The following is a 23,937-nucleotide window of genomic DNA, read 5'->3' as shown; positions in this document are numbered from 1 at the left end:
ATAATGTCCTACTGCTAACACTGACCTGGAACTGTTGCTTTGCCCTGTGTGGGTGTGGAAGTTGCTGTGGATGAGTGGAAGCTAATTGTTTCTTCTGTCTGTCCAGGTGGGGCGAGACTCTTCCATCCATATATGGGACACAGAGATGCTGAAACCCATGTCTGTGTTGAAAGGATTCCACCAGCTGGGAGTGTGTGCCCTAGACTTCTCAGGTAGTACCCCACGGCTGTTTACAGATGCTTTCCGTACACTCTCCAGATAATGTAACACATTGAACACAACAACAACTCATTATTGCTTTAACCTAGCCTGACATTCTCAGTCAGCCATGGAGAAAAATAACTCTTCCTTCACACAGGAAATGGGCGAGTTGAAATGTGTTCCAATTTAGAAGCATCGCGCTGAACAACCCTTTTATGGAGATAGTCTGTGTACTGTGGCAGGCTGGCAGCATCAAGGCAAAGGCTCTCATCTTTCTCCTGATAATTGGCCACAGACAGAGGCGTAGCTGCCATTACCTGCCATGGATCAAACCTATACCAGGCTAGTTTACTGTTCCTCACAAAACAAGAGTAAATAGAGAGGCTCTCTGTGTGAATTTTGAATTGAATGAGGTTGTGTTTTGTTGTTCTTCCTCAGCGGATGGCAAGCGGCTGGCCTCGGTCGGGCTGGATGACAACCACACCATTGTCCTTTGGGACTGGAGGAAGGGAGAGAAGCTCTCAGCCATCAGGTTAGTACAGTACAGTAGCTGTTATGGCATCTCAGATGATCCATTCAGATCTCAGCAGGTGTCTCCTCAATAGGCAGACTAGAGACATCAAAGCTCAAGATAAGTCCTAAGGGTTGACATACTTCAGGAACGCTCCACTTACTGATGAAAAACAAGACTAGAAAATGTTTCTCAGTGAGTTAGCTCATGATATATATACAGTAACAGTCAAACGTTTGGAAACACCAACTCATTCAAGGGTTTTTCTTTATTTTTACTATTTTTTACATTGTAGAATAATAGTGAAAACATCAAAATTATGAAATAACACATATGGAATCATGAGGTAACCAACAAAGTGTTAAACAAATCAAAATATATTTTAGATTTTAGATTATTCAAAGTAGCCACCCTTTGCCTTGATGACAGCTTTGCACACCCTTGGCATTCTCTCAACGAGCTTCACCTGGAATGCTTTTCCAACAGTCTTGAAGGAGTTCCCACATATGCTGAGCACTTGTTGGCTGCTTTTCCAACTCATCCCAAACCATCTCAATTAGGTTGAAGTCGGGTGATTGTGGAGGCCAGGTCATCTGATGCTGCACTCCATCACTCTCTTTCTTGGTCAAATAGCCCTTACACAGCCTGGAGGTGTGTTGGGTCATTGTCCTGTTGAAAACAAATGATAGTCTCACTGAGCGCAAACCAGATGGGATGGCGTATCACTGCAAAATGCTGTGTTAACCATGCTGGGTAAGTGTGCCTTTAATTCTAAATAAATCCCTGACAGTGTCACCAGCAAAGCACCCACACACCATCACACCTCCTCCTCCATGCTTCACGGCGGGAACCACACATGCGGAGATCATCCGTTCACCTACTCTGCGTCTCACAAAGACATGGCGGTTGGAATCAAAAATCTCAAATTTGGACTCATCAGACCAAAGGACAGATTTCCACTGGTCTAATGTCCATTGCTCGTGTTTCTTGGCCCAAGCAAGTCTCTTCTTATTATTGGTGTTCTTTAGTAGTGGTTTATTTGCAGCATTCGACCATGAAGACCTGATTCACGCAGTCTCCTCTGAACAGTTGATGTTGAGATGTGTCTATTACTTGAACTCTGTGAAGCATTTATTTGGGCTGTAATTTCTGAGGCTGGTAACTCTAATGAACTTATCCTCTGCAGCAGAGGTAACTCTGGGTCTTCCATTCCTGTGGCAGGCCTTAATGAGAGCCAGTTTCATCATTGCGCTCAATGGTTTTTGCAACTGCACTTGAAGAAACATTTCAAAGTTCTTGTAATTTTCCAGATCGACTGACATTCCTGTCTTAAAGTAATGATGGACTGTCGTTTCTCTTTGCTTATTTGAGCTGTTCTTGCCATAATATGGACTTGGTCTTTTACCAAATAGGGCTATCTTCTGTATACCACCCCTACCTTGTCACAACACAACTGATTGGCTCAAATGCATTAAGAAGGAAAGAAATTCCACAAATTAACTTTTAAGAAGGCACACCTGTTAATTGAAATGCATTCCAGGTGACTACCTCATGAAGCTGGTTGAGAGAATGCCAAGAGTGTGCAAAGCTGTCATCAAGGCAAACGGTGGCTACTATGAAGAATCTCAAATATAAAATATATTTCGATTTGTTTAAACTTTTTTGATTACTAAGTGATTCCACATGTGTTATTTCATAGTTTTGATGTCTTCACTATTAATCTACAATGTAGAAAATAGTAAAAATAAAGAAAAACCCTTGAATGAGTTGGTGTGTCCAAACTTTTGACTGTTACTGTAGATTGACCTAATAATACTAGTTTTGGTCCAGATTCAGTTTGGTATTATTCATGTAAATGAGAGGTCTTTGTCCACAAGCTATGATCCGGTCAGTAGTTCCTGCACCATAAATCAGTTATCCACCCCCACACTGATTCACAAAAATACATGTCCAGTCATGCAATGTCCAGTCATGCAATGTCCAGCATCACAACCATCCCTTGGCCATTGTACAAGCTCCGGAGCCAAGAGAATAACAACAAGTACTTCATTGCTCCTGATCTAAACCTTCCCTTTAATTCCCTAGACAGCTTGAGCACCTCCACTTTAAATGTGGACATGTTTATATGAGGGCAACATTGATATAGTTGCACTGTCCTAGGTTCTTGTGAAGAGGGGAGCGAGGGGAACCACCCTGCAGACTCTTAAAGCTGTTCCTTTCTGAATAGAGAACACTTGGCCCTGCCAACTCACAGCTGAATGATTAAAGTGTATGTCTGGTGCAGATCTCTGGTCCATCCATCTCAACCTGGGTTTAGGCTACATTCACTGTGAGTATAATCTCAAATTAAAAGTGGCCATTTAAAAAAAGAAAATTATGTAAAATCGAATGGCAATTCAAACTAGCAAATATCAAATATCCAGGAATTCAAATATGGTTGTCTAGCATCTATATGGACGCTCTGATTTCTCCCAATGCTGGTCTTATTTCTCTATGGCTTTGCACTTGATATTCATAGCGGTAAAATAGTCCTTTGGAATTCTATCAGGCTAGTTAGAGCCTGCGTGCTGTAGCTGTTGTGTACTGTGCTCCCGTGGCAGCTCAGAGACAGCTTGGAGCTGCACTAATCTCCTTTGCAGGCCTTGGTGGACAGTGCAGTGAGGCGGGCAGAGGTAAATGGGGCCTGACAGAGCCTGCCTTGTGCACTGCACTGCCTAGTCCTCCGCTGGGAGAGGAGCATGGTGAGGCAGAGAGATAGACTAGAGGGAGAGGGGGCAGGAGAGAAAGATGGAGATGAGCGGGGGAGGAAGAAAGATGAGCGGGGGAGGAAACCGATAGGAGACGGGGAGGGAAAATAGTGGGAGAGAAGGAGAGTGAGAAAGCTTGAAAGGGATAGAGAGATGAAGTAGGTATCAGTACTGCTCTGGCCTCAGTGAGTGCCATGTAGTGATGCAGCAGCACAAAGGCCAGTGATTATGGACCCAGCCCAGTGTGCACTACGCTCCATTGGATCAGACAGGAAAGGCCACTGATCCTTATTGTTCATATGGGAGGGAGGCAGCCAAACTGTGCAGACGCATTGGGTGTAATATGATTCCCTGTACACTAACTGTCTTCTAAGTGTATTCCACTTCTATTTCAGATCCATGTATTTTTGTGCAATGGAATTAATGCAATGTTTGCAATCATTTTTTAGGGGAAGCAAGGATAAGATTTTTGTCATAAAAATGAATCCATACTGTTCAGACAAGCTCATCACAGCAGGGGTAAAGCATATGAAGTTCTGGCATAAAGCAGGTAAGAGACCCCAAAGTTAAACAAAAGTTGACTCAGCAATGTCTCAAAGAATGATGTGATGTGTTGTCATGTGAGTTAATGACACAACCTCTCTTTCAGGTGGTGGTCTGATTGGGCGTAAGGGCAATATGGGGAAGACCGAGACAATGATGTGTGCTGTGTATGGCTGGACAGAGGAGATGGTGTTCTCGGGGACGTGCACAGGAGACATCTGTATCTGGAGAGACATGTTCCTGGTAAAGACAGTCAAAGCCCATGATGGCCCAGTCTTCAGTATGCACGCCCTGGAGAAGGTACTGGAAGGGAAAGGAAGGGGTTTAAACACTGGCCATTTGAATATGTGAAATAGAGATGACACCTCTCTCTCTGTCTCTGTGTCTCTCTTTCTTTCTTCCCCTCTCGCTGTTTCTCTCTTTGTTTTTGCTATTACTATTCTGACGGTGTAGTATTGTCAATGAATAGAGTAGGATTGTATTCTTTCAGATGTCAGTTTTATACAATGATGCAGTGTGAGTGATTAAAGAAAATATATTCTAATCTATCTCCTGTTCTCTCATTATGTCCCACTCTGTAGGGATTTGTGACAGGAGGGAAGGACGGCATAGTAGCTCTGTGGGATGACACCTTTGAGAGATGCCTCAAGACGTACGCCATCAAGAGAGCAGTCCTCGCTCCAGGCTCCAAAGGTAAAAGGTCACCCTACCACTGCCGTGAAGCCAATCACATTACAAACTGGGCTCATAGCTCCAACGCCAAAGGAACCATTCAGTGGAAATCCATTTAAACACTCAATCCATTTAGCTTTAATGAAGATTGCTTCCTCTGCCCCTGGTTAAATTTAAGTCCTTATCCTATAAATCCACTCTATAGGGTTACTGTTGGAGGACAACCCTTCCATACGTGCCATATCACTTGGTCATGGTTATATACTGGTGGGGACAAAGAACGGAGAGATTCTGGAGGTGGATAAGAGTGGACCCATCACCTTGCTGGTCCAGGTGAGCGGTTACACAGAGTTACATACAGTGTAATTATAAAGTCAACAGTCTGTCACAAATGTCACAATGAACAGCACACACGACAGGCACCAGCTGTGCTTAACTGAGGCTGGCGGGGATGTGGCAGCCTGGTTTTTGTAGCTTGGTTAGGTGGGAGCCAATGAGGTGTCAGTAATGAAGGCGTCAGCTGGGGGCACATTATTTTGGGTTGAAGGTTGTACTGAGAGACTGGCAGTGAGGGGAACTGTCTCTTCACTTTGGAAACCATTGTAGAGCTATGTTATACTGTACAGTACCTGGAATAACATTGCAGAAACTGTTTATAATACTGATGAATGAGCCCTGCAGTCTTTTAATTTTGTAAATTAATTTTGCAAAGACAAGTGCTTCTACTATCTCCCCAGGCCTCATTTGACCCATAGGAAACCCAGATCTAATGTTATTGATTTTCTTGTGAAATGCTCTAGAGCAAATGAGCAATTTCTTATGGGTGAAGCCGAGCAACAGAAACATATGGAATGAGCTCTGAGGCTTCTGTTTGCTCGGCTCCTCCATTGATTTTCATTGTGCACTTAAGAATTCTCAGAACAAATATGGATGCGTGTTCGCAAAATGCTACGCTGTGCTAGACATGTAGTCCATGTATTTATTTTACTAAGTGTATCACATATTTTATTTAGAAGATATAAAATGTGGTTCCTAACCCCTCTCTGTCGTACCTTGATTAGATTGAATTGAGTTGCACTGAGTGAATGGTATTGTCTATTTGATGGGTCCACAGGGTCACATGGAGGGTGAGGTATGGGGCCTGGCCACTCATCCCCATCTCCCTCTCTGTGCCACTGTCAGCGATGACAAAACCCTGCGCATATGGGACCTGTCCCCCAGCCACTGTATGCTGGCTGTACGCAAGCTCAAGAAAGGTGAGTCACTCAAATAGAAAGGTCTATGCTACATTCATTCACTTCCTTTTTTCCTTTCTGTGGTGCATTCTTATAGTCATTAGGTGCATTGCTCTCTGAGGTACTAACTGACCTCCTCCATAGGGGGGCGCTGCTGCTGCTTCTCACCTGAGGGCAAGGCCCTGGCGGTAGGCCTGAATGACGGAAGCTTCCTCATCGTCAACGCAGACACCCTGGAGGACCTAGTGTCCTTCCACCACCGCAAGGATATCATCTCAGACATACGCTTCTCACCAGGTCAGACATTGTCCTCCCTCCATCCCTCCCTCCTCTCATCCCTCCATCCCTACAAATTCCCTCCACATATTCTTTCCTGAAGAAATAAAGACAAAGTGTAAAAAATTACTTTGTCTTAAAAAGAAAGAGAAAAAATATATGAGATATTGCCAGGTATTCATATTTTCCCCTGCTGTGAGAAGAGGTATTGCTGCAGGCTTGACCCAAATACACTGATGTATGTAACAAGGCCAGGCAGAGAGAGACACAGTCTGTCTGAGTGGGAAGAGAGTAGTGGGGGAGGATAAAGTGAGACCTAGAAACTAAACTCTCTATCTCATGGCCAGTTAACCTTAGTCTGCAATGCTAAGGATCCAGTTTCCCAACACATCACTGATAGTGCTTCTAATTGCTTCTCTATACAATATAGACGTTTGCACTCTTATACACTGTTCAATGTGTTGGCAGATAGTAGTTTTATTTTTCGAAAGAATTGTGACGTCCGTATACATACTGTAAATATGGAGTACTCTTTGTTGTCAGAGTTTATTTTATTTGTGTTGTTATCTTGGCTGCTGACCAGAAGGCCTGACAGACTTGTAACAACAGATAAGGAAACCCTTTTGAAACATGGCTGCTGTGTTTACACAGGTGCAGGGAAGTACCTGGCGGTGGCGTCAGGTGACAGCTTTGTGGACATCTATAATGTGATGAGCAGCAAGAGGGTGGGGGTGTGTAAGGGGTCCCTCAACTATATCACCCATCTGGACTGGGACAAGAGAGGTAAACATGTTGGTCAAACAACTACACTGATTGTGGCAGTGACCTTTGCAGGTAACAGTTGACCTGGACCAATGCCATTGTATTTCAGGCTATTCTTATTGTTGGCTCATTCACAATGTGTGGAAATACATTTTAAACCTCCAGGTAAAGTAATAGTCGTTTTAGTTATTCCAAGTGTGATAACTGAATGATAATGATAATGCTACTGGGTTGTTCCACCGATTCAGTGCCTTTTGAGAAGTGTAAAATCTTTTGATTTCACCTCATTTGAGCTTTCTGTCATAAAGAGCACATGTTCAACCTCATTAAAAACACGTTTTTCCATCTGAAGAGGTTAAATTAGAAAATGACTATATAAGTGCCTATCAAGTGCCAAATAAAGTAATGGGGTTGACCGTAAGAGGGTTGATGATTTAATCTTAAATCAGCTATAAATCCCCTCTTGAAAGGGGGAATGGAAGCTTGTTGTGTGCAACAGGGAGTGGCAATTGAATGCAAGCTTCACCCCAAAAATGTAATTGCCAAAATATTTTTTGCCTTTCTATCTATGGGTAAGAGTTGAAGTACAACGCTCGATCCGTTCAGTTTTCCAGCACAAAACACCACCCAGTGGGCAAAATGACATTGAATTTTTTGAATTTTTTCCACCATAATTTGCAAATAAATTCATAAAAAATCCTACAATGTGATTTTCTGGATTTCTTTTTCTCATTTTGTCTGTCATAGATGAAGTGTACCTATGATGAAAATTACAGGCCTCTCTCATCTTTTTAAGTGGGAGAACTTGCACAATTGGTGGCTGACTAAATACTTTTTTGCCCCACTGTATGTGGAAAACTGATTGGATTTGTGAAAAGCCTTAAGTACATTTTTTTTTTTTACACAACTTTTCACTTTTAGCCTTAATACAATGACATGGTGACATTTAATTTTTTGTTGATCTCATGTTGAATTCAAGTTAGTTGACAACTCAACCAAATGTAAATCAAAACTAGATGTTGAACTGAAGTCTGTGCCCAGTGGACAGATAATCGGTCCCGTGTGGCTCAGTTGGTAGAGCATGGCGCTTGCAACGCCAGGGTTGTGGGTTCATTCCCCACGGGGGGACCAGGATGAATATGTATGAACTTTCCAATTTGTAAGTCGCTCTGGATAAGAGCGTCTGCTAAATGACTTAAAATGTAAAAATGTAAAAATAATGGCCAAAAAGAGTAGAACCAGCTCACCTGCTTTTACATTATGATTTGACTATTAGATGTTCAATGTTACTTTTTAATATATTTTTTTTAATTAATAGTTTCACCATATTAAAATGAGAGTTCAGTTCAAGTAAAAGGGTTGATCTTAAAATGAGGGACAGACGTAAATGAATTACTTATCACATGAAATTAATAATAATTTTTAAAAACAAATTAACGAGGGCTTTACAATGATGGTGAAAACTTGGATACGTTTTTGGATTAAGTCGGTTGAAATCTACCTAGAAGTGACACAGGGTTGACAGAGGGACAAGTCAAAATGCTGAATTTTGGCACTTTAGCATGCCTTTATTCATATAAAAAATGTGATTGATTTAATTCTTCATGAGTGCAATTCATTTAATATAACAGGCTTTTAAAATGTTATATTGGTGCACAATTTCTACTTAAAATATCAAAGGACGCAAAAGGCACTCATTTTGTGGAACGACCCTACTATAAACCACAAAAGGGTTAATTTAATATCAGATTCAGTCTTAACTGTGTTCTCTCCTTCACAGGAAAACTACTGCAAGTGAACACTGGTGCTAAAGAACAGTTATTTTTCGAAGCTCCACGGGGAAAGAAGCAGACCATTCTTGCTACAGAGGTAAGCAGAGCACATCACATACACTGCTGCCTGCCATGGCCCATGGCGTTGTCGTGGCTATAGTGGGGCTGGCCTACTTTTCCCCCCGAGATGTCACAGGACAGCACTCAAGCATTAACACAGCCCATTTTTCTCCAGCATCATTCTAATTCTGGCAATGGAAATTGAATAGTGTTTTTAGGGCCTCTTATACTGTGTGACATTCAGACACCTTTTGAGGCACGGGGGGGGGGGGGGGGGAATTAAAGAGATAGGGGTTAGATATCATAGATGCAGTCAGGCTGGTGCTGTGTCAAATCTCATTGGAACCACTGTTGTCCACCTCACCACCCTTCCTCTCCTCTCTCCTGGTCCTCTCCTTCAGGTAGAGAAGATAGACTGGAGCACATGGACCTGTGTTCTCGGGACGTCCTGTGAGGGGATCTGGCCTGTGGTCAGTGAGGTTACCGAGGTGACCACTGCCTGCCTTAGCAATAACAGAAACGTGCTAGCAACGGGGGATGATCTGGGATACGTCAAGCTATTCAGGTATCCTGTCAAGGTAAGACACTTATAATTATGTATTTATGTCTTCTCATTGCCCTTACTAGAATGTATTACATTTACACTGTTATGTTAATGCTAATGTTAAAAGAATGTTATTTTAACTTAATGTTACTTCTGCCCACAGGGAAAGTATGCAAAGTTCAAGCGCTATGTGGCCCATAGCACCCATGTGACTAACGTGCGGTGGACGCATGACGATGGTCTCCTGGTGACGGTTGGTGGGGGTGACACATGCCTCATGATCTGGACCCACGAGGCCGAGGGGCACAGGGAAGCCAGACATTGTGACAGTGAAGAGTCGGACATCGAGAGCGAGGATGATGGGGGTGAGAAATACACACAAGTCATCATGTAGTCACTTTCTACTAAAATAGATAGCCTCCCTCTCATATTTTATCATGTTTAGCCTCTCATAGATGGTACAAAAGGCAGCATGTGTTCTGATCTAGTATCTTAATCTTTTCTGTCATTGGCCAGGTTATGACAGTGATGTGACGAGGGAGAATGAGATGAACTACACCATCAAGGCCTTATCCACCAACGTGCGACCCATGACTGGGGTCAAACCCCACTTGCAGCTGAAGGAGCCATCTGTGGACGAGAGGTAACAGACCACAGGGCTGTGGAGAGACACCCAAGGGTTCAAATCTCTTTTTCATTTATTTTTCATTTGAGGCTTTCTTTATTGGGCACATGATGGACACAAAATATTTAAGGCAATCAGTTTAAACTGAAACGTGGTGTAGTGAAAGCAAACCCAATTGAAATCTGATAATATGTCAAAGTGAGACCAAAGGGTCCACCAACCCAATTTGTGTAAATCCAGATTTCCTCAATCACGTTTCTTTTTTTGCCGTTACGTGAATTCATACTGTCCCTTAGAGGATAACCTCACTTCTCTCTTCTTCTCTCTTCAATGGCTGTCCCTCTGTCTCTGTCTGTCCTGCTCTCCTCTTTCATTCTACTTGAAGGCAGGGGGTAATCAGGTAAGAGACTTTACACAAGACATCCCCATTACTTTAGGGAAATGTACCTCTTGCTAGGCACAATATAAACCCTGAGATATCTCAATATCAAATATCTCAAATCTCGAATGATAAAGCATGTTAATATCTGGTATTTTACAGAAATGATGGTCCAAATAAGCCGTACAGAACGTCTTTACTTGGGTTTTGGAAATGTTTTTCTGTTTGGTGAACTGTGTGGAAGAGTTTATAATAATAAGTATGTATGCTTCACACTATGGTTTGACAACCCATGCAGCATCTGTGGGTGCCGGTTAGTGATTATCAAAGAGATGCTAAAGGTGCTGGTTGTTATAGATACATCGTGGCGCTGAATGGGGTGTATTGTATGTCCTCAGTGGCTGCCTTGTCAGTGTTGTGTTATGCTTCTGTGTCGGTGGGGCAGCTGTGAACGCTGTGCTGTCAGAACCCCTGTTCTAATGTTCCATTTTTCTTTGTTATTGCTGCCATGGAAGAGGGTCAAGGTAAGACACATCCCCTATGTTCCATATTAAGTTCTTCTGATTGAATATTTCAGACCCACATTTCACTTATTGAGCAGTTATAGCTCAAGAAATGTCTTCTCCAAATACATGATTCATAAAAGTCTTGACTTGTATTTTGTATCTTTGACTTGAGAAAGATTGAGGGGACGATGGGGTCATACACAGTACCTCCTATTATTCTAGCTGTCTGTTTCAGACCTCCTGTTAGCAGGGCACTGCCACAGCCTGAGAAGCTGCAGACCAACAATGTGGGCAAGAAGAAGCGGCCCATTGAGGTGAGACTGGTGTTACCTTAGGACAAACACACCCATCCAAATAATATTTTATGGATGTTAGCTATTGATGCAACCTACATTAACCCACATATCTCATCAACTTAGATTTTTGCATTAGTATTTGTCATGCAGCAAATGGGTTGGTCATTGTTTTGGTAATGCAATAATTTAGAGTCAAGAACTGTTCTGCTTTGTCCACTCCAGACATCCTCTTCAGGGACCATAATTTAACCATAATCACATCTTGAGGAAGCACATGTTCCTGATGTTCCTGCTGTACCTTCAAAAATAAATTGGTCTCATCTCCCTCAGTTGTCATAGAGATGATTTTGATCCTGACCCTTTCATAACTCTTCCGCAGGACCTGGTGCTGGATCTGGTTTTTGGTTACCGTGGCAATGACTGCCGCAACAACGTCCACTACCTGAATGAGGGGACGGATATCATCTACCACACAGCTTCTGTCGGTATCGTCCTCAACTTAACCACAGGTGGGAGGGGTTGGAGTAGAGAAGGGATGAGCCGAGTTGTGTTCATCTGAAGAGGGTTTTACAGTTGTTGAATGAGCCTTAATGCTGTTCTTTGAAATCCTAAATATGTTGATTGTCCTTTACTGTTCTTACGAGGGATGTCAATTTACATATTTGTATGTGTGTGCATGGCGTGAGCACGTGGTTGCGCGTGCGTGTGTCTGTGTGTATGTGTTTCCTTGCAGCCTGCCAAAGCTTCTATATAGAACATAGTGATGACATTCTGTGCCTGACTATCAATCAACACCCCAAATTCCCCAACGTGGTGGCAACTGGCCAAGTAGGTATGTTTGTGAGAGGTTGACCTCATGTTTTCTTCCCTATGTGCTGTAACTGTGTGTTCTACTGGGGGATTACTGTACCCCCCCCCCCCCCCCRWATCTGTGCTCTGATGCAACTTACCTGCATAATCACAAACTCCACACAGTTGAATAAAATAGTAATTATCATGCATGCTTGCTATGTCCCTTGCAATCCACAGAAACTTACCAAAAACACATGCTATGTAAACAGTCTCTAAAGAGAGAATCGAAAGCTGCATGTGGGAGGTCCTTGTACAATTCCCATGCACATGTTAGCTCTTTATAAGGAAAACTACTACAATACAGTATTCTGTCAATATTCTAATTAACACTTGGACTGCGTAAAATAGTGTTTTAGAGTTTTACTAGTGCCATTGATCTTCCTATTATTTAATGAATCTTTACATATGTTCCATACAGGTGATACTGGTGATATGTCAGGTAAGAACTTCGCCATTTCAATAGTTTTGGTTTCTCCCATATAGCAGAGGATGTTGTTCTGACTGAGAGTGTTTCGGTGCACTAGTGGAAAAAAATATATCATTTTGAAAGGATCCTTGATGATGTTTTTCTTAAGGTAGATTGAGAATAGCTTTCTCTTCTTCATAGATAATATTGATTGACAGCTTTCCAGGGACCTTCTACTACATCCACAGTGTGCTATATTGATAGACTGCGACCTAGTGGGTTAGATGGGAAGGGCAGGTGTGCACCTCACACAAACGTGCTTGATTGCTTCAGTTGCTTGTAGCCCTGTAGCTCTTGTTTGACCCCCACTTACATTGGTACTCTTTTCAAGACAAGTTTTTTTTATATGAATGTACCATTGATATTCAATATCCATTTTAACTTATGTCGTATGGTCCGGCAAATGTAAAAACCTCATATTTAAAAGAAGTCACAGTCATTGAATTTCATTATTTGTGGATTTAGTTGGGGCCTAAAGTTTCTGGCCTCTTTTCATCCAGCATACATGAAGCTTGAATCTACACTGCTGTTGTTCCCTCCCTCAGCCACGTCGCCCTCCATCCACGTGTGGGATGCCATGAACAAGCAGACGCTGTCTGTGCTGCGCTGTTTCCACTCCCGGGGCGTCTGCTCGGTCAGCTTCAGTGCCACTGGGAAGCTGCTGCTCTCTGTGGGTCTGGACCCAGAACACACCATTACCATCTGGAAGTGGCAAGAAGGTAAACACCTCACACCAACTCAATACAGGCTATTCACCTTATCACGGTGCACCTGTAAGTGCCCAGCTGCAATGAATACAGGGAGATAGGTCCCCTACAGAGCTTCTATCAATGCACCATTATTTTCAAGGTGCCAAAGTGGCCAGCCGGTCGGGTCACACTCAACGGATCTTTGTGGCAGAGTTCCGTCCGGACTCGGACACCCAGTTTGTTTCTGTTGGGATAAAACATGTGAGGTTCTGGACGCTCGCGGGCCGGGCTCTGCTGTGCAAGAAGGGTGTGATGAGTTCCATAGAGGACGCCCGCATGCAGACCATGCTCTCTGTAGCATTTGGAGCTGTAAGTCCATTCCCCACTCTCTATGTTATTGCCATATGATACCCAATCGGACAGTACAGTTACTACATTTGCAGTTTCCCTATGGAACATGTATACTTAGAATGTATTTGACATTGTACTTATTGTTAAGATGTACTTATACTTTATTTTATGTATTATCTTATGAATGGTAACTTGAATTAATGTTGGAAACTTTTTAAAATATAATCTACCTTACATTTCAATGGTATGACAACAGTGTACAGATATGATACATGTTGTAATTACATGTATAAAGCCTATTGATTAGGGTTAACGATGCAATTTAATTGATTATTATACTGCTTGATTGTCTGTGCAATGCTCCTCTGCTCTTTTAGGTCACTAGATTAGTGCAGGTTTGTTTTTTTTTGTTTCAGAATAACTTGACATTTACAGGTACCATTAGTGGGGATGTGTGTGTGTGGAAGGAGCACATTCTAGTGAGAGTAGTGGCTAAAGCCCACACAGGCCCTGTATTCACCATGTACACCACACTAAGAGATGGCCTCATCGTTACGGGAGGCAAGGAAAGACCGTAAGTATTGCTCCTCTCCTCACTGTACCAGCTACCACTGCTGTTAGTCGTGTGAAATCAATGAACTGACATGGATTAATTAATCAACGTTTTCTACATAAACATATTTAGGACTGAGAGTATGAAACTTGAATGGAAACTCAGATTTCAGTATACAGCAATAGTGTTGTGTTTGGTGCCCCCTACAGGTCAAAGGAAGGAGGTGCTCTGAAGCTGTGGGACCAGGAGCTGAAGCGCTGCAGAGCCTTTCGCCTGGAGACGGGACAGATCATAGACTGTGTGCGCTCCGTATGCAGAGGAAAGGTGGGACATTCCACCATCCAGTGGGTATAAAGAATAGGGTAACGAGCCATGCAAGTCTATATTTGTATTCCTCATCCACATTTCCCTTGTTGCTGTTCTAGGGTAAAATTCTGGTAGGAACCCGGAATGCTGAGATCATTGAGGTGGGGGAAAAGAATGCAGCGTGCAACATCCTGGTGAACGGCCACATGGATGGTCCGATCTGGGGCGTTGGCACCCATCCCACACGGGACGTGTTCCTTTCTGCTGCAGAGGATGGCACTGTGAGGCTGTGGGACATCCCAGAGAAGGTCAGGAGCCCCTTTACTATGACTTGTTAGCCAGCCAGCTAGTCTCAGTTTATAAGGAGCTAACTTAATTTGATGGAATCTTTCTTACGGATGTATTATACTTGATTCTGCTAATGTGTTGTATGTGAGGCACTAGAAGAACCTTGTGTGTTGACTTTCTCTATGTTGAATCTTTTTGGGGGTAACAGAAGATGCTAAACAAGGTGAACCTGGGACACCCAGCTCGTACGGTGGCCTACAGCCCCGAGGGGGACATGGTGGCCATTGGCATGAAGAATGGCGAGTTCATTATCCTGCTGGTCACCTCACTCAAGATCTGGGGCAAGAAGAGGGACCGTCGCTCTCCCATCCAAGATATCAGGTGGGGGAATCCCTCTCAAAATCACCCAGAGCCTTTTATGGGGGAAACTCATCCTTCATGAGTGTACTGAGTCTCAGAGGACACATTTTGAACTGAACCTGTTTCTTCCTCAGGTTCAGTCCAGATTCACGCTACTTGGCAGTGGGCTCCAGTGAGAGTGCGGTTGACTTCTACGACCTGACTCTTGGACCACAACTCAACCGCATTAACTGCTGCAGGGACATCCCCAGCTTTGTCATGCAGATGGACTTCTCTGCAGACAGCTGCTATGTTCAGGTAGAGGCACGAGATCTGTGTATCTATGATTGTTTGTGTAAATGCATATTACCTCTCCAATATGAAATCAAGACTCACAATAATCATGTTTTAATGTATTATTTGACTATTATTTACTATTACTCCAACAGATATCGACTGGTGCTTACAAGCGGCTGGTGTACGAGGTGCCATCTGGAAAGCATGTCACTGAGCAGTCAGTCATAGACAGGATAACCTGGGCCACATGGACAAGGTGACTGTGTGTTTTATGTTGGGGTCTCCATAGTAATCTCACTACTGACAGGGCCATATGAAATCAATACTGGGGACACAGGGGTTACCCTAGTGTTTCCCAAACTGGGGGCCACGACCCCAAGTGGGGTCGCCTGATTTGAAAACGGGGTCACAAGAGAAACTCTGAAATTACATTTTAAAAATCGCACTTGGTTCTTAGAACCAGCGTTACGTCAGTAAACAAAGCAGTTTCTCTTTTCTTCAAACAAATGTGGCTCTATCTTTTGAACGGTTTAAGCTACAAAATATTATTACCCCATCACGGAAAGATACGACTCTCAGGAACACGCATGTGTCCCTCTACAATGCCCACAAGCCGCGTAGGACTTATTAGAACAGAGTGGAGCTGACCGGGCACTAAATCAGACGGGGGAAATAACATCATTAATTATGATGTTCTTTTCTACACAGAAGATCATACAAAATTATTGCCTGAACTCAACAAAAATTGTGGAACCCCTAGGTTACACCAAGTCAAAGCACCACGTGATCATTGGAGTTACTTCCTGTCTAACTAACATGTGATGTCTCACTGTCTGGCAAGTGTCCTGGGGGATGAGGTTGTGGGGATCTGGTCCCGTAACACTGACAAAGCAGACGTCACCTGTGCCTGTGTTTCCCACTCTGGCCTGAACATCGTCACAGGCGATGACTTTGGAATGGTAAAGCTGTTTGACTTTCCATGTCCAGAAAAGTTTGTAAGTATAATCTGTGTTCTATGATGCTGATCTGTGTCTCTGTGTGAATATTGGATTCTGTTTGATATTTGTACCTCATCAATCCAAGATAACTATAAATTCATACATTGCTGCCATAGAATAGTGAGCTCTATTTATTTATGTCACTTATAAAAATGAAATACTGATAATTGTTTATAACTGCTAATACTTGTTGGATTGATTATAGCATGTTAAATATGACTCACGAATTGTATCATATTGTACAGTAGCTTCCATATTCACGTTGACTTATAGTAGCATTCAGCATTGACATGAATGGAGATATTTATTTTATTGGTGAACTTTCAGGCTTATGTTTGTGGTTTCATGTGTACCATTCATGTGTCTCTGTAATGTTGGTGTGTATGTTATTGACCATGAAGATATACTGTAACTACAGTTCCACCTAACCTATGCATCTATTATCTGTCTAAATGATGCTCAGCTACAGTTATTTTGGGGTAGCCATTTTAATAACACACTTATTGTTCTTTGCAGGCCAAACACAAACGCTTTCTGGGCCACTCAGCCCACTTGACTAATATTCGCTTCACAAGTGGGGATCGCTTCGTCATTAGTGCTGGTGGGGATGATAGAAGGTAGAACTCCAGTTTCTATTAGTACAGTATTCCTCTGAAACTGTGTCTCAATTTTACAACATTGTCATTAGTGGTGTTTTCAGTTCATTGTAGCAATTGACAATTAAATAAACATTTGAATATTGTATGAAATGCCTTGGTGTTACACTGCTGACTGTTAATAAATGTCTTTCCTCTCCCTTTTCTGTGTCCTCTGCAGCCTGTTTGTCTGGAGGTGCGTCCATGCCCCTCACTGAGAGGCACACCAGGAGTGACACATCATCCATCCACCACTGTGTCCAGTCCAGGGGTCTGCATGGGCTTTTCCCGGCATGCCTATTCAGAGAGAAGAACCCGCTCCACTCCGCTGTGGGATAACTACACAGCTAGTAAACATGACTCACTGCCTCAACACTCGGGGCATCAGCGTGAGCCTCATCAACACTACAGTATAAGCCCTGATTGTTCTTCCACGAGGTGGAAGACATCATACCACTACCGTTGCAAAATATCCCTCCAAAACATCACATCACAGTTGTAAAACTTCCTTTCATATCACCTGCACATGATTTTGATGGTGGTGGTTATTTATTTTTAGTATGAATGTTTGTGTCAATGTTCTAAATGGCAGTTTTGCCAGTCGGCAGGAGTTAGTGTGACTGATGAAAATGCCATTTTTAAAACTTGCAGCAAACTAATTTAGCCTTAATCTCCTTCTGAGTGACTGATGAGGTTTGGAGTGGTTTGATGTTTGTTTTATATAATTCCATTGTTTTTTCTTTTGACTAATACAAGTTCTTGTTTTCTTAATTATTTTTTACAAATTATTTAAACTCCTGTGGCCTTCCTCATGAATGTAACATCCGCAGTTATGTTCTGGATGTCAGCATGCCAAAGCATACTATGCACTGTACACCTGACCTGGTCACTGTGTTACCCTGATGGTTTGTGTATGTGACCATGTTGTCCACTGGTTGAACCTCAAACCCCCAGCAGTGTGACCATATTGATTCAAATGTAGTGATCTTTTAGCTTGTGCAGTAACCCTCCATAACATACAATGTGTGTGTATACTTGTTTGAGGTTTTGTGTATGTGTGTAATGGGAATGCATGGCTTATCAAAAGACAATCCCTGATTCCCTGTCCAACCAAATTCCTCAAAAAAACAAAGGAAAAAAGCTGAAAATGTTTCAATGCACTGTTGCATTTCTCCTTTTGATCACTTTTCAGTGTGCTGCTATGGCGTAACATTATTAAGAGCATACATATTGATATACGTTTAAAAGGGAGTGGCTATTTTTACAAGGATATAGATTTATGTTTCTCGTAACCAGATATGATATTGCTCAACTGGAATGTAACTGAGTAAATAGAAAATATGAAACATGCAAAATGTTTTCCCTCGTTTTATGATAATTCTGTTAAATTGATTAAATGCGTTTACTGCATATTTTGATTTATATTACATCAATGTAAATATAATTTGTAAAGATATTGTTTTGTATATTTTTTGTGAAATCTTTCTTAAATCAAATTTTAATAAAAAAAATAAAAGATTGACAACAACATAAGTCTTTATCAGGCATGGGGTACTAACTCAACAACCTACATCAATCCTATTTGCATACACCCAGCGATCTAAGCTATGTGAATTTGAGGGTTTGATGAGCTTGATAATCAAACTATGTTGACATGATAGCCCGTCTACACTGGACACACCTATTAAGAATGAGAAATTCACTAATCATTCACTAACATTTTGATGTTCCAAAACAATTTTGAAATGGTAATGCCTTATGATAGTTGGTGACTGGCCACACTTCCCACAGTAGCTGCTCTTTCATTATTATGATGTAATCAGAAAGCTCCCAATTTACTTGGTAAATACATCATGACCTAAATTTAACTGTATTAATTTGATTCCAAGACAAATACATTTGCTGTCATTTTGACACTTTTATTCATAGAGACATGACCTACATTCTTTATGGGATGCAGTCTTTTACATTCAAACTACTCCAAAGCATAATCTTCATTCAGTATAAATATATAACCAATATAACATCGTTTTTAATATCGTAGTGAAACAGAACGCTGAAAACCAATCCATCAATTTGTAAATACATCCAAGCACGTCTGATTCTCATCAACTTTGTTAAATTTGTAACCAAGCATACTTTCCCAAAAAATAGGCTACAGCATTCTTTAAATGTTGTCAGTTGCAGAGTTGTTATGAGGATCATCTGTGAATTGTGGAATAACTTATTCACCTGTGAACACACGGTTTCTGAATATATAATTTCAAATAAAATGCCTACATTATGACTTAGTGAGGGATAGAGGGGTTGAAAGCTGCAAGTCTCAGACCCAGAGTCTCATAACTTGACTGAGAAGGAGGTTCCGCAGGAGCAGCCGTGGTCTGCCTGAGGGTTTTTCAGCATCTGGAAGGAGGAGCGAATCAGCTCCTGAGTATAGTCCAGTGTAGAGCCTTTCACAAACTCCAGGCTGTCTTGGTCCACAATGACCCCTACCCCTCCCTGCTCAAACACCCTGAGAGAGAGGGAGAGAAAGAGTTTAGAATGGATAAAAAAGGGTGTTGGAAGGGATTGAGGACAAAGAGATATGATCAGATAACAATGATTGTGTTACTACAAATAATTGTGTTACTGCTGCATGCCATTCATTCAGTTCCTCAATAATGAGTTCACTCTTGAATGACAACAGAGCGACAGATTAATCAATGACAATTACCTGTCCTCCTCGTTCTTGGTACTGTCAATGACAAACTTGTACTGGAACCCAGAGCAGCCTCCCCCTTCCACCTGTATTCTCAGGTACTGTCCCTTATCCATGATCTCTCTTAGCCTCTGAAGACACAGACAGAGAATAGGGTAATTAGGTCAGTACTTGACATGGAGTATCCAAGTATCCCTTGATTATCCACCACTGTTGATGAAAGAGGAAGTGAGTGCTCAGAGAAAGACACTAGAGCTTTATAGCCCACACATATGGGGATGGATTTAAATAAGAAGTTACATTATACTGTTTATAGAGGACAATATATACTTTTTTGTGTGAATAATTACCCTAACCTTAACACATGATGCACTGAGGTATACTTTCTCTTCAACTGGACTGGACTCTGCTGTTTTCTCCTGGGCTGATTTGCTGCTCAAGCGTGAGAGACTTGTGTAGAGGGGTTGAGACCTTTGGGGACATCTCAGCAATATTGGTTGGCCCACATTGGTGAGAAGGGGAAATGAGGCCCTGAAAGAAAAAAAAGCCTTGTCAAAACAGAACACCAAAGAGCCACAAGACATTCACATCACTTTCACACTTACAATTTCTTCATTCAAATAAAAACGAATCAACTAGTTAATGTTAATCAGCTAATAACAAAGTAATGCAACTCTATGCCTACAATATTGATTCATAAGGCCTAGCTTTACAGTGACAGGTAACGTTACTGGCTACTACTACCTGGGTGTAAGGAATGGGTCATGTAAAGGCTCAGCGATTCATGGCAGCTGAATAAACCCAATTGTAACTAACGTTAAAGCAATACACATACAGTGTTGACTAAGTCCAACAAAGTTGTCTGATTAGATAATATGACTTTTTTTTTTAAACAGCAATCAAAATTATATTAAACTAGCTAAGCTTGACCCCACAGTGATAGCCAATGTAAAGCTAATAGTTAACGTTAGCTAGCTACGCTGTTCTTCTTTGCAATATGAAGACAGCGGTCTTGTTGATATAATTAAGTTGTTTATATGCCTTCTTAAGCAATTCCTTTATATTCCAATACCCATTGTATACCTAGCAAGGGTCCATGACATTGTCTTTGTTGCACTCAACATTGCTCCTCGCCGTAGTACGAAAAACATCTTCCATAACATTCTACAAAAGCCGCCCCCAATGGAAACTGCGGTGTCAGATCAAGAGACGCAAAACGATTGGTTAGGAAATCGACTGTCTTATAACGTCATAAGAATCGCCCACTCTTGCAATATATAAAATATCTGATTCGTTACTTTCCATGCCAGTCAACGAACCTTAAATATTACACCACCGTAAATACACGTAATTTTCTCGTGACAAGGAAGTAAGGAGTGTCTGTGAGCCTGCACCTGAAGCATAGAAGAGAGGTCTGTATCTAAAAGTTTTGTTCGCCTAATATATATTTTTCACTAATATATTGTATTGGTGTATATTCACCAAACGAAGATGGAAAGGTAGTTAGCTAGTGAATGTTTATTTGTTACTGTAGACATTACAATAACACTAAAAAGCAAGATCAATGATTTAGCCAACTAACTTTGCCAAAATATTCTGAAATAACTTTATTTTTTAGGAAGATGAGTATAAAAATGTGCACGCTCTAATTGACTCAACAACCAAAAACGCATATCTAAACGTTGCTTTCTTAATAGACCAGAAAATGAATAGTTATTTCTGGTTGTTTATCAAAGTAAATTGGTTAACTCATTAATCCTGTTTTGTAGTCTATCCCTCTGGACTACACAATGTACTAATCCGGTGTGTTTTTCCTGGGAAGAGTTAGCTAGCTAAGTAGACATCTAGTATTAGTCACACGAGTCATATTGATTGAATGAACTGAGAATACTTTTGCTCACTGAATTTGCTTGTTGAGACGGTCTGTATGGCTATATATGGCTCTGGTCTCTGTGCTTTCCTAACTTGTAGTCATTCAAGTTTTTGAAACCGCAGCTGTAAGAATCTTTCTCTAACATCTTTCAGGGCCAGATTGCAGTTATGGATTTTCACGCTGCTTCCATCATTGTTCTGTTCTCCCTTATTGCTCTCACCTGCGCAGAACCTGTGAAATTTGCAGATTGTGGTAAGTTTTGATTGAGGTGTTGGCACTTTGATGAAAAATTATTTAATTTACTGACTGGTTTGGTCATCTTGTCAGGTGATGATGTATAACCTATTAGTTACAAGGGTAGTGTACCAAAATTACAGATTTTACAAGGTGTGAATCTTTGGCTTGGTTTCATTACTAGAATGAGTGACAATGGAATCTGTCTTCTGTTCTCTCCAGGCTCTGATGTTGGTAAGGTGGTGATTGTTGACATCCAACCTTGTCCTAAACAACCATGTGAGCTCCATAAAGGACAGGCCTATGCTGTCAATGTGACATTCAACAGTGGTAAGTATGTCATCAACAGATGTTTGTTCATTCAAAGTAAATGTGCCATTTTTGTTAATCCCTCCTGTGCCTGTTTTGTTTAGCGGTTGAGAGCCAGACGAGTAAAGCAATTGTCCACGGTGTGATCGCTGGCGTTCCCATCCCATTCCCCATCCCCATTGAAGACGGCTGCAAGTCTGGGATCGAGTGCCCCATTCAGAAGGCACAGAGCTATCACTATGTGACTCAGCTTCCAGTGAAGTCTGAGTACCCCTCTGTAAGTATGCCTGAAATAATTGAACACACCATTTTAATACTCTTGAGAATGCTGAAAACAAGATGTTCCTCTTTTCATTTCCTCAATGTGACCTTAAAGTATAAAAAGGTAGCCTCAAAGATGTCGATTTAAAAGGGAAGCATTTGTGTGCATTACTGATCCAATGTCTCCAATACTGGACAAAATCTAAATTTTTCTTAATTTCTAGATCAAGCTGGTTGTTGAATGGGAGCTGAGAGATGACACTGGCAAAGACTTGTTCTGCATAAAGTTCCCAGTCCAGATTGTAAGCTGAGATTTATCTGCAGTACCACCTGAAGGGAATTTTAAAAAAGGGATTCTAATGTGAACTGCTTAAACTGAGAATAACCCACCTACACATTTCATGAATTATTCTATAATTTAAGAATTCAGATTTTTAAGTATTGATTCTGTAGGTTTTAAATGTATACTGTAGCTTTTTCAGTCGTTTTAAAACTTAACTTCCCATACAGGCATTTTGAAATGTTGTGGCTGACTGTTTACTCATAACTGCATAAGTGGGTCATTCCACCAAATGAGTACCTAATAACTGTGGGTGCTTATATTTTTCCAATTCCATACATGTACATGTGTGTATTATACGCATGTGTGAATTGGAAATGTGTTTTTTGCATATCCAAACTCCTGAGTTTTTTTCACCTTGTCGGCTAAGGGATTCAAACTAGCAACCTTTTGGTTACTGGCCCAAGTCTCTAACCTCTAGGTAGAAATTGTGCACCAATGTTGATTTGTGAAAGCCTGTTATAAATGAAGTGAAGTGCCCTTTTTAAAATAAACTAAATGGAAAATTCAATAAATCTGATTTTTAATATGAATAAAGACTTGCTAAAGTGACAATTCAGCATTTGTCATGTCCCTCTGTGTACCCTCTGTGACTTATAGGAAGATTTTAACCCACTTAAACTCAACATTTCTCCAAGTTTTCACCATCATTGTAAAGCTCTTGCTATTTTGTTGCTTTGACAAAGTTATTTCTGAAGATGATTATTTAATGTGATTAGTGATTCATCTTACTTGAACTGAACTCTCATTTTTAATATTGTGAAACTATTCCTTTAACAAATGTTTTCAAAAGAAACACTGAACATTTTATTTGTCACATGCACCGACTACAACAGGTGTAGACTTTACTGTGAAATGCCTGCTTACGAGCCTTTCCCAGCAATGCAGAGTTAAATAGTAACACGAGGAATAAAATACACCAGAATTAAGCTATATACAGGGAGTACAAGATCAATATGCCGGGGTACAAGATATTTGAGGTAGATATTTACATAAAGGCAGTGTAAACTGACTAGGCTTCAGGATAGATAATAAGAGTAAAAAATAAAGCACAGAAGCAGCAGTGTGTGTGTGTGTGTGTGTGTGTGTGTGTGTGTGTGTGTGTGTACAGTGCTTTCAGAAAGTATTCACACTCCTTGACTTTTTCCACATTTTGAATTAAGCATTTCTTGCTGTAAAATGATACATCAAATGTACATTTTGACTGGGGAACCAATCTGATCTAAGCGCATTTCAGATTATCCTGTACGTAAATACGATACACTACATTTTATATTTCGTATGGTATGTATTAATTGGTGGATATCATCCATTTCATA

The 23,937-nt window shown here is 41.3% G+C and overlaps 3 protein-coding genes across 4 annotated transcripts in view; 2 read left to right on the top strand and 1 right to left on the bottom strand.

Moving 5' to 3' along the window:
• The window catches only part of LOC111968724 (echinoderm microtubule-associated protein-like 5), a 62,106-nt gene extending 43,670 nt beyond the window's left edge, over positions 1 to 18,436 (top strand). Inside the window, exons 15-43 of the mRNA XM_070445183.1 lie at positions 107 to 212; positions 640 to 733; positions 3,909 to 4,009; positions 4,109 to 4,302; positions 4,584 to 4,695; positions 4,880 to 5,007; positions 5,789 to 5,930; positions 6,054 to 6,206; positions 6,837 to 6,968; positions 8,728 to 8,816; positions 9,181 to 9,357; positions 9,487 to 9,688; positions 9,840 to 9,966; positions 10,334 to 10,348; positions 11,069 to 11,147; positions 11,509 to 11,638; positions 11,863 to 11,961; positions 12,400 to 12,420; positions 12,993 to 13,166; positions 13,297 to 13,505; positions 13,904 to 14,061; positions 14,250 to 14,364; positions 14,466 to 14,654; positions 14,843 to 15,015; positions 15,129 to 15,291; positions 15,423 to 15,526; positions 16,112 to 16,265; positions 16,785 to 16,885; positions 17,085 to 18,436. Of these exons, the coding sequence (XP_070301284.1) occupies positions 107 to 212; positions 640 to 733; positions 3,909 to 4,009; positions 4,109 to 4,302; positions 4,584 to 4,695; positions 4,880 to 5,007; positions 5,789 to 5,930; positions 6,054 to 6,206; positions 6,837 to 6,968; positions 8,728 to 8,816; positions 9,181 to 9,357; positions 9,487 to 9,688; positions 9,840 to 9,966; positions 10,334 to 10,348; positions 11,069 to 11,147; positions 11,509 to 11,638; positions 11,863 to 11,961; positions 12,400 to 12,420; positions 12,993 to 13,166; positions 13,297 to 13,505; positions 13,904 to 14,061; positions 14,250 to 14,364; positions 14,466 to 14,654; positions 14,843 to 15,015; positions 15,129 to 15,291; positions 15,423 to 15,526; positions 16,112 to 16,265; positions 16,785 to 16,885; positions 17,085 to 17,121 (3,678 nt within the window). The 3' untranslated portion in view covers positions 17,122 to 18,436. The remainder of the gene's footprint in view (positions 1 to 106; positions 213 to 639; positions 734 to 3,908; positions 4,010 to 4,108; positions 4,303 to 4,583; positions 4,696 to 4,879; positions 5,008 to 5,788; positions 5,931 to 6,053; positions 6,207 to 6,836; positions 6,969 to 8,727; positions 8,817 to 9,180; positions 9,358 to 9,486; positions 9,689 to 9,839; positions 9,967 to 10,333; positions 10,349 to 11,068; positions 11,148 to 11,508; positions 11,639 to 11,862; positions 11,962 to 12,399; positions 12,421 to 12,992; positions 13,167 to 13,296; positions 13,506 to 13,903; positions 14,062 to 14,249; positions 14,365 to 14,465; positions 14,655 to 14,842; positions 15,016 to 15,128; positions 15,292 to 15,422; positions 15,527 to 16,111; positions 16,266 to 16,784; positions 16,886 to 17,084) is intronic.
• Positions 18,437 to 19,023: 587 nt separating this feature from the next.
• Positions 19,024 to 20,818, bottom strand: LOC111968720 (iron-sulfur cluster assembly 2 homolog, mitochondrial). Of its 2 annotated transcripts, none has more exons than XM_023994545.2 (4): positions 20,685 to 20,818; positions 19,958 to 20,132; positions 19,617 to 19,732; positions 19,024 to 19,415 (listed from the first exon to the last, which is right to left on the bottom strand). In XM_023994545.2, exons 1-4 carry the CDS (start codon positions 20,762 to 20,764, stop codon positions 19,241 to 19,243), a joined length of 546 nt encoding a protein of 181 aa, XP_023850313.1. In that variant the 5' UTR covers positions 20,765 to 20,818; the 3' UTR covers positions 19,024 to 19,240. The 2 variants fall into 2 exon arrangements, with proteins under 2 accessions (XP_023850313.1, XP_023850312.1); XM_023994544.2 differs by having other exon boundaries at positions 19,952 to 20,132; positions 20,685 to 20,808.
• A 104-nt stretch (positions 20,819 to 20,922) lies between these two features.
• LOC111968721 (NPC intracellular cholesterol transporter 2) lies at positions 20,923 to 23,177 on the top strand. The gene is made up of 5 exons (XM_023994546.2): positions 20,923 to 21,013; positions 21,627 to 21,726; positions 21,931 to 22,038; positions 22,122 to 22,294; positions 22,503 to 23,177. Exons 2-5 carry the CDS (start codon positions 21,642 to 21,644, stop codon positions 22,587 to 22,589), a joined length of 453 nt encoding a protein of 150 aa, XP_023850314.1. The 5' UTR covers positions 20,923 to 21,013; positions 21,627 to 21,641; the 3' UTR covers positions 22,590 to 23,177.
• The last annotated feature ends 760 nt before the right edge of the window (positions 23,178 to 23,937 follow it).

Source organism: Salvelinus sp. IW2-2015, linkage group LG9, assembly GCF_002910315.2.
Source record: "Salvelinus sp. IW2-2015 linkage group LG9, ASM291031v2, whole genome shotgun sequence".
Classification (NCBI taxonomy): Eukaryota; Metazoa; Chordata; class Actinopteri; order Salmoniformes; family Salmonidae; genus Salvelinus; species Salvelinus sp. IW2-2015.
Note: the sequence above shows the minus strand (reverse complement) of the source record. Positions and strands in the feature narration are given on the sequence as shown.